Source organism: Castanea sativa, chromosome 11 (genome assembly GCF_040712315.1).
Source record: "Castanea sativa cultivar Marrone di Chiusa Pesio chromosome 11, ASM4071231v1".
Taxonomy (NCBI): domain Eukaryota; kingdom Viridiplantae; phylum Streptophyta; class Magnoliopsida; order Fagales; family Fagaceae; genus Castanea; species Castanea sativa.
Window position 1 is genome coordinate 7,343,024 of NC_134023.1, and position 9,171 is coordinate 7,352,194.

At 32.5% G+C, this 9,171-nt stretch overlaps 1 protein-coding gene across 2 annotated transcripts; it reads left to right on the forward strand.

Moving 5' to 3' along the window:
• Positions 1-1,350: 1,350 nt before the first annotated feature.
• Positions 1,351-6,513, forward strand: LOC142615513 (protein SUPPRESSOR OF K(+) TRANSPORT GROWTH DEFECT 1-like). Of its 2 annotated transcripts, none has more exons than XM_075788249.1 (9): positions 1,351-1,481; positions 2,420-2,807; positions 2,958-3,063; positions 3,819-4,017; positions 4,923-4,991; positions 5,090-5,164; positions 5,283-5,381; positions 5,461-5,616; positions 6,011-6,513. In XM_075788249.1, the coding sequence occupies exons 2-9, from the start codon at positions 2,420-2,422 to the stop codon at positions 6,134-6,136; spliced, it is 1,218 nt and encodes a 405-aa protein (XP_075644364.1). In that variant the 5' UTR covers positions 1,351-1,481; the 3' UTR covers positions 6,137-6,513. The 2 variants fall into 2 exon arrangements, with proteins under 2 accessions (XP_075644364.1, XP_075644365.1); XM_075788250.1 differs by lacking the exon at positions 1,351-1,481 and adding an exon at positions 1,777-2,035.
• Positions 6,514-9,171: the final 2,658 nt, after the last annotated feature.

A 9,171-nucleotide genomic window follows, 5' to 3' on the forward strand; every position in this document is an offset into this window, starting at 1 on the left:
CACATGTGATGTTGGTACTGCGCAATGTGAAGATGATACCATCAAATGTGAGAAAAAAATAAAGGAACTATCGAATGTGACAAAAATACAGTCACATGTGATATTGGTACTACACAATGTGAGGATGGTACCATCAAATGTGAGAAAAAATAAAGGAACCATCGAATGTGATAAAAGTATCATCACATGTGATGACGGTACTGCGTAATGTGAGGATGGTACCATCAAATGTGAGAAAAAAAAATGGAACCTTCAAATGTGACAAAAGTATAATCACATGTGATGTTGGTACTGCACAATGTGAGGATGGTACTATTAAATGTGAAAAAAAATAAGGAAACTACCGAATGTGACAAAAGTACAGTTACATGTGATATTAATACTACACAATATGAGGATGGTACCATCAAATGTGATATTTTGGTAACCTGGTATAGCAGGTTGACTACTAGTGGGTACCATACCCCCAAAAAAAAAGGGGGTACGCTAGAATTACCCAACATTTATTATTAAGTATTAGTAAGGAACTAATGTATAAGTAATATAATTTAATTACAAATTAATTCTGATGTAAGTTGTGGCAAAATATATAACCAAGTATATGAAATAACTCTCATAAAAAAAAGTATGTCAAATAAATGTGAGTTTTAATTTTTGCAATTAATAAAATCTCTGATAGTTGAATGAGAAATTAAAAAAAACATGTGAAATAATTTTGAATTGGATTGTTATATTCCAAAATTGTCGAGATTTAATTGAATTAAATTGTTATATTAAGTGTTGTGTGAGTATGTATTGAGAGCAAAATCTAGTGTTTACTAAATATTGGTTTTCTTAGTAATTATGAAAAAATCAAATTAAAAATTAATTAGTCCTTTTAGAATATAAACGTTTTGCTTACTTATTAAGGAATATCACAAGATTTTTTTTTTTTTTTTTTTGGATGAACGGAACATCACAAATATTCTAGAATCTGTTATACCACCGACTCTAGTATTATTATTATATTATTACGTTTTTCCTGCATACCGTGCATGTGGAAGATTAAGAGAAGCACTTTTGGATTTTGGTTCTTGAATATAATTATTGCTTACTTTTTCTCAACCTAAAAAAAAAAAAAAAAACTATTTCTTACTTACTGAGGAACAAAACAAATATTTTGGATATTTTAAACTAATTATAATGTATGTTAGATTTTTTTATTATTATTATTAGACTTCATATTCTAGAATGTTGAATACCTTGCATGTTAAGGTAGAGAGAGAAGCACATTCCACATTGATCTCTACCCCTCATTATTATGATATAATTATGTTCTAGATTTCTATCATTCGTATATCATATCAATCGTTTCTCCCAAAAAAAAAAATTCATATCAATTCCACCCACACACCACAATTACAAACAATATCTTTGTCTGAACTTTGATTTATCTCAGCGATCTCTTGGAAGCAAAACAAATAGCGTTCTCACTTGTCCAGGTATTAAAATCATCACTTTTTTTTTACTCACGTTGCAAAAAAGCTAGTAATGGATCTGATTAATATTTTTGATCTATGTTTTCCATTGGATAAGATCATTATTATGTTCCATATTATAGATTTATAATATTCATTCGAAGATCATAAAACAAAACCGGAAAACTCTACCTTTACTGTTTCAAAATCACATGTCACAATTTCATTAATTTTTTTTCTTTTTTAAGTCACAGTTCACAATTAATGAAAATTGTCACCTATCAGCACACCTTAAAGACTTCATAACAGCGCCCATACCATATACCCCAAAACATGAAAAGGAAAACCCTCATTCAATCTGAATCTCAGCCACCACACACGGTGGCTGAGAAACCTCCGACACCCAAAAAAAAAACCCAAACCACCCTCGCTCACGGCCATAACACGCGGCGGCTGGGGCTCAAAACCCCCCACTGACTGCAGATGAAAATGAGAGAAAGATCAAGAGAAATCAGAGGCGCTGATTAGATTTATTGCTCAGGCATATCTATCGCAAATTCATATCACTATGAATAACTGTATGTGTATATATGTGTGTGTGTGTGTGTTAGAGTCTTAGATGACTACTCTGATTAGATTTATTGCTCATCGTGCATATCTATTGCAAATTCATCATTTTGAATAACTGTATGAATGAATTTATTGACATATATTTATATATGGGTGTGTGTATGTGTGTGTTATAGATGACTACTCTGATTAGATTTATTGCTCATCATGCATATATCTATTGCAAATTCATATCACTATGAATAGCTGTGTGTATATGTGTGTGTGTTAGAGTCTTAGATGACTACTCTGATTAGAGTTATTGCTCATCATGCATATCTATTGCAAATTCATCATTATGAATAACTGTAAGAGTGAACTAATTGACGTGTGTGTGTGTGTGTGTGTTATAGATGACTACTGTTACTACAGGCGAGCTCTTAGAGCTTGCTGAAAAGAATGTGAAACTGGCAGTTGTGGAGGATAAGGCGGGACAATTTGAAGAGGCCTATAAGCTTTATATGAAGGCATTTGAGTATGCGGGCATTTATCTCTTCTATGAGGACAATCCATGGCTTAAGAAGAAGAATAGGCAGTCATTTTTGGGCCATTATAGAAGGGCAACAAAAATAAGAGGCCGTCATCACTTACATGGACCCTCTTTATCTGATAGAGCAGAAAGCGGGCTTGGTCTTACAGAGTCGAATGTGAAGTTGAGTGATGTGGGCGGACTTGAGGCTTGCAAAGCGGTATTGGTTGAAGCTGCCATAGTGCCTATCGAGAATCCTCAATTTTTTACCGGTAAGTTCTCCCTCCATCATTGTATTTAATTTTTGGGTTTTTTAATCTCTACTTTTAGTGTATTTGGTTATTCTTAGTTTCAATGCTAATAATAAGAGTTGGGTTATAGTGACCACTAATGTGGACATTATGTTTTGAACTCCCGTTTAGGAAAACGACAACCGTGGAAGGCTATATTACTATATGGTCCACCTGGAACAGGGAAGACCTATCTTGCAAATGCAATTGCAACAGAAACAGGATCAGCTTTCTTTAGGTAATATTTATAATTTTACCAATACCAATACATAGCAAGTAACAGGATTACAATAAGTGATGATGTAAGAACCATACATGGCAAGAGATAAAAAGAACTAATCTTCATCTTCAAAAGGAAATACATGTTGCCAATTGCAGTTAATTGTGACTCTTATATTTGAAGTCTATGTGGCTTCTTTTTTTTCCCTCTATGTTTCAGTTTTTCTGCATAATTTCTTTTGAAAACTTGTGACTTGGGCAGCATTTTATAGTTAACATGTTATTCTTATTCTCACCCATTTTCTGTAGATTTTACTTGTTATTAAAGGCCTAGATCAGAAATACATTGTCCAATAATTGAGATGATGGACAAAATACATGAAATTTGGATTTAATAGATTAAATGTTCTTGTTGAAACCTAAGACGTTTGAGTTTCAGAAAATGTAGTTTTCTTACTTCATATGGTTGGGTCTTTGACTCCTTTCATATGCTTTTTCATTGCAATCATCACGTTATTGGAATGTGTTGAGTTTCTGAATTCATCATCTATGCCACTATGCTTCAATTGATTCATATCTGCGATTGTTTTTGTTCTCTGCTTCTTCCTGGCAGTTATTGTTGGGTGCATTTATTACAGCTAATGTATTTCCCAAGGATGTAGATGTGTTTGCTTTCTAATGTTTTTATATAGATGGAATGCTGCCAACACATTTACATGTTGCGCGCTGTCTATACACAGACATTTACGTGTGTTGTGTACTGTCTATACACAGTGTTTCTGCATCGGACATTGTTTCCAAATGGATGGGAGAAAGTGAAAAGCAAGTCTCAATTCTTTTCCAACAGGCCCGTGATGCTGCTCCATCCATTATTTTTATTGATGAAATTGATTCCTTATGTGGTTCACGTGGTGAAAACAATGAGAATGAAGCATCTCGACGAATCAAAACAGAACTTCTTGTACGAATGCAGGTAATTTATTTTCCTTGGAAATGGATTAAAGTCATTTGTTCCAAGCTTCTATTTATATAATATAATTGACATGCTTAGATTAAGATTGGGGGCAAGTAGTTTTTCAATAACTTATTGTAGTTTGTACCATGCAGTTGGGTATGAATTATTACATTTTGTGATATGAGTTGCAAAGCATCTTATTCAACGTTTTTATACTTAAAATGGAATTGAGGAATTTGATGGAAAAATTTAAATTGAAATGTTTAGTATGGATGACCTAACTTTAAGGTATATAAGCATAAGTAACTTGAAATCATGTATGTGTAACATAAAAATTTTATTAAAAAAAAAAACACAGCCCAGTACATAGGAAATGTACTAAAAAGGCAAAAACATCAAGAAACCAAATTACAATGATCAAGCAAAATAGGAAGGGAAAGAGGAGAAATACTTTAATACTTATCTACAAGAACGGGGGGATATTCAAAACTGTACAAATTACCTTGGAATTAAACTTACGAGTACACTATGAAATAATAAACTTGGGAGAGAATGATTGAATATAGGTTAAGACATGAAATAATAAATATTGAAGAATTGACTTGGTTTTATGTTAGGAAAATCTACCATGGAAGTTGTTTTCTTACTTAGATGTCTAATGGAAAAATATAGAGGCCTGTAAAGATCTTCATAAGGTCTTTATTGACCTAGAGAAAACATATGATAGGGTCTTCAAATGGCAGGCTAAATGACCAATCATTTCCTTGTTGGCCTTAAAATGGCAAGCTAGTTTGCAATGCAGTTAGTTAATAATAACTATATGTTTTATTAGATAGTTAATACATAGCATTATCATACATTGTTTCCTTCCACCTATGTATTTGTAATCTTAAAATGGAATTTTTTTTTTTAATACATTTCAGGGTGTATGCAACGATGAGACAAATGTTCTGGTTCTTGCAGCCACAAATACTCCTTATGCTTTGGATCAGGTGAGAAAAAATACATCCTTTTAACCTACGGCCAAGGCTAGCAAAAATTTCATGATCTAGATTGCTTTAGGTTTGAGGCTAATGCAAAGTTAATGTAGGCCATGAGGAGGCGTTTTGACAAGCGAATCTATGCCCCTCTCCCAGATTTGAAGGCAAGGGAACACATATTTAAGGTACTGCAATTTTCATAATGCAATGCATTTGGAATATCCAAGCAATTTAGTTATAAACCCATTGTGATTGATGCTTTTGTAATTTATGTCTTGTTCCTCTAGTTTTTTATTTGAGCAGGTTCATATTGGAGACACTCCTCATAACCTTACTGAAACTGATTTTGAGCATTTAGCTCGCAGAACACAAGGTTTCTCTGGTTCAGATATATTCTATTGTGTAAGTGTCAATTTTACATTGTGTCAATGTGTCTCTAAAGGGACTATATGGCTGAAAACTGGTGGTTACTTTTTGATAGGTTAAAGATGCACTATATCAGCCTGTTCGTGCGACTCTTGATGCTCAATTCTTTAGAAAAACCTCTAAAGGCATGTGGGTCCCTTGCAAACGGACTCGACAAGGAGCTATTGAGATTACCTTGCAGGAACTTAATGCACAAGGCCTAGCTTTAAAGGTATGGATTAGTTAGGAAACTTATGTTCAACACAAGAAACAATTCCAAAAAGACATGTTTGTGGCCGGGTATTAGTAACTTATAGACAGAATTCTTGAAGATATGTAGACTGCCGCTTACTTAGTACTTAGTTAAATTATGGAAAATAGGATCAAAGAAAAATGAAAAGAAGGGAGGCCTGGGAGGGGGTTATTGTACTGGAAAGAAATGGAAAAAGAGTGTCTCATTCAATTGCATTGATTCATGTTTGGTATTGATTTTCTCTTTCATTAACATAGGCGGATTCTTTTATTTTTTCCTTTTTAAATAAAGTTTGTTTGTGGTAATATTTTTGTAGACCCTATGTCCACCTTGAATTTTCATATTTGTGTCTCTGGGAATTGATGACTTGCAGATCCTGCTACCACCCAACACAAGAGCAGATTTTGATAAAATGCTTGCTAGACAAAAGCCAACTGTAAGTGAAGCTGACCTTGAAGTGCATGAGAGATTCAACAAGGAGTTTGGCAATGAAGGGTGAAAGATGAAGAGGCACATATTATTATTGTGCAAATTAAAGTGTTCTGTACCTTCTTCTTTTTTTTTGTTGGGTCTTGTACAATAATTAAATCTTGATTGATAAAACGTAGCTATCTTATTGTTGAGTTTGATTTGTTTTGGAATTTGTTAGCTCATTTAGTCGTACATACACTTTCCAGGGATGCTCTGCATCCTTGAAAACAGTGCATTACAAAGGGATGCGTATCTGTGTATACACATGGCGAGTCCTTGCTTTAGGAGCCATATGGTTTTTCTGTGGAAGAGTGGATGGTCTGTGTGGTTTGGATGAGTCTGTATATATTGAATCTATTAAATTTTGCTACAAGTAATGTACAATAAATCTAATTTGGGTGATAAGTGTTATGTGTGTAACATTTCAAATTATACAAACAGAATATTGGGAACATCAACATATCTAACTAGAGGTATTTTATTTTCTAAGATGTTTCTTACATTACAAAACAGAGGACATTGTCCAACCAAAGTACAAGAATCATATGTAGCAACAAAGAATAGCAGGGAAAAAATAAGCAAGTGATTTTATATAAACTTAGCCAAAATAATGAACAGTTAATTTTTAGATTTTCAAAAGTTGAATATACATAATCATCAGTTGTCAGACATTAATAACAACATTCTACATTGCACAGAACGTGTAGACATTAACAACGTCTAATGTTCGTAAGTAGAAATTTTTGGAAATCATCATTGCTTAAAATATGAGAAGTCTGAAATATCTCTTTGATCATCTAACGCAGTAACTTCATTAATAGACTTGATGGCTCGCTCTTGCGTCTTCCCCTTTAGATGCTTCCTAGCTTTTTGAATTGCATGAAAATGGTCTAGTCGCCTTTTGCATTTGATTGTTCTCTTGTTCAAGACGAGCAAGTATGTTGGCAAGTTCATCTCTAGGTATCTTGGCTAAGCATGCCTTAGGAACTCGTAACCCATGTCATCGACAATACACCTCCAACTCACACCTCTTCTCGAATAGGGTTGACCATGGTGGTTCTATTACGGCAAACTCTATTGTGGTGATATCTGTACTTAGTTTTGTAGGTTTGCCAACCATGATGTGTCCGATGCTTCCAAGACTTTCGTACGTGTATATTGACATATTAACGAAATCTCTCTTCTTTCCAACCCATTTTCCTCCATAGTGGTCTGTATATGTCTATAGTTGTTGATCTGCTGGAACTTGTGATAATTTATTTGTTGAAGTAGATCCAAACTTGTTTCGCATTATACGATTTGATGTTGAGGTGTTGTGACTCATAACTTAGTCAATCTACAAAGTTAGTGGGGTAGAAATAAGAACATTATTGTGGTGTATTTATAACCTCATTTCATGTTCCAAGCATTATAATTTCAGTTATTAAGACTCGTCATGTCAATACAGGCTAAAAAAACACTATATGAACATGATTTTAAATGTTCCCAATGTCACAGTGAGATTTGAAGATGTGGGCGGTAGTTGTAGTGTTCTTGAACAGAGCATTATATTTAATTGACACAATGCTATGTCCTTGGCACCAGAGTACGATTATTCATATATTTAAGTATTCACGTAAATGTGGATGATATGACTAGACAGTGTGTGAAACAGTGCCGAGCTATTGAGCAGCATTTCTGAAACAGTGGCATCTGTTGGCACATGTGGTTCGTATGACTACAATTGGTGCTATAGCAACGGGCTGGTAACGTGTCTTCAAAAAACTACTCATGCCACAGTTGGTGCTACATCATGTTTATAGTATATTCAAATCTGCTTACTGCATTTATAAAATCTGTTTTCTGCATTAATTAAAACTGTTCATTGTTTTCTCATAAAAATTATTCATTGTTTTTTGCATAAACTATTCTTAGCATTCTGCATAAAATTATTTTCTGTTCAATATTATTTAAAAAATTGTTCACTGTTTTTTTTTTGCATAAATTATTCATTTTTCACTGCATGTTTACATACAACAAACATGTTTACATACAACCTTAGGACTATATGATTCGTCCAAAAAAGGCATAATAACTGCTTTTTCTGTATAGTAGGATTATTAGTTGATCTTTGGATTTATTTTAGGCATTTTCCATTAGGTGATTTATATGAATCATTCATTTTTCTTTCATGGAGTTTGTCCATTATTCATATGGTTACATTTTTTTTTTTTTTTTTTAAAACACAAAAAGCATTTTAGTACTATAACCGCGCCAATGTTAAAAACAGTTTATGCATAAAACAATGAACAATTTTTATGAGAAAACAGTGAATGATTTTAATTAATGCAAAAAATAGATTTTATTAATGTAGAAATAGATTTTATCAATGCAGAAAAATAGATTCGATTATTGTGAAATTTAAATATGAAAAAACATTCAGATTTAGCTTTCAAATTTAGAAAACATGATTTCACTAGGTGTTTTATGAGAAAATAGTGAACAATTTATGCAGTGAACAGAGAATAATTTATGCAGATTAGAGAGTGAATAATCTTTTAAATAATGCTGAACAGAAAATAATTTTATGCAGAATGCTAGAAGTAGTTTATGCAGAAAATAATTTGTTTAAAAGTGAACAACTTTTACGAGAAAACAATGAAAAATTTTAATTAATGTAGAAAACAAATTTTATGAATGCAGTAAGCAGATTTAAATATACAGTAAACATGATGTGCAGAGAGCAAATTTTATTAATGTAGAAACAGATTTTATCAATGCAGAAAAACAAATTAGATTATTGTGAAAATTAAACATGAAAAAGCAAACACATTTGGATTTTAAATTTAGAGAACGCAATTTCATGAGGTATTTTATGAAAAAACAGTGAACAATTTTTTAAATAGTGAACAAAGAATCATTTATGCAGAAAAGAGAGTGAATAATTTTTTGAATAATGCTAAGCAGAAAATAATTTTATGCAAAATCCTAGAAATAGTTTATGCATAAAACAGTGAACAATTTTTATGAGAAAACAATGAATAGTTTTAATTAATGCTGAAAATAGATTTTATGAATTTAGTA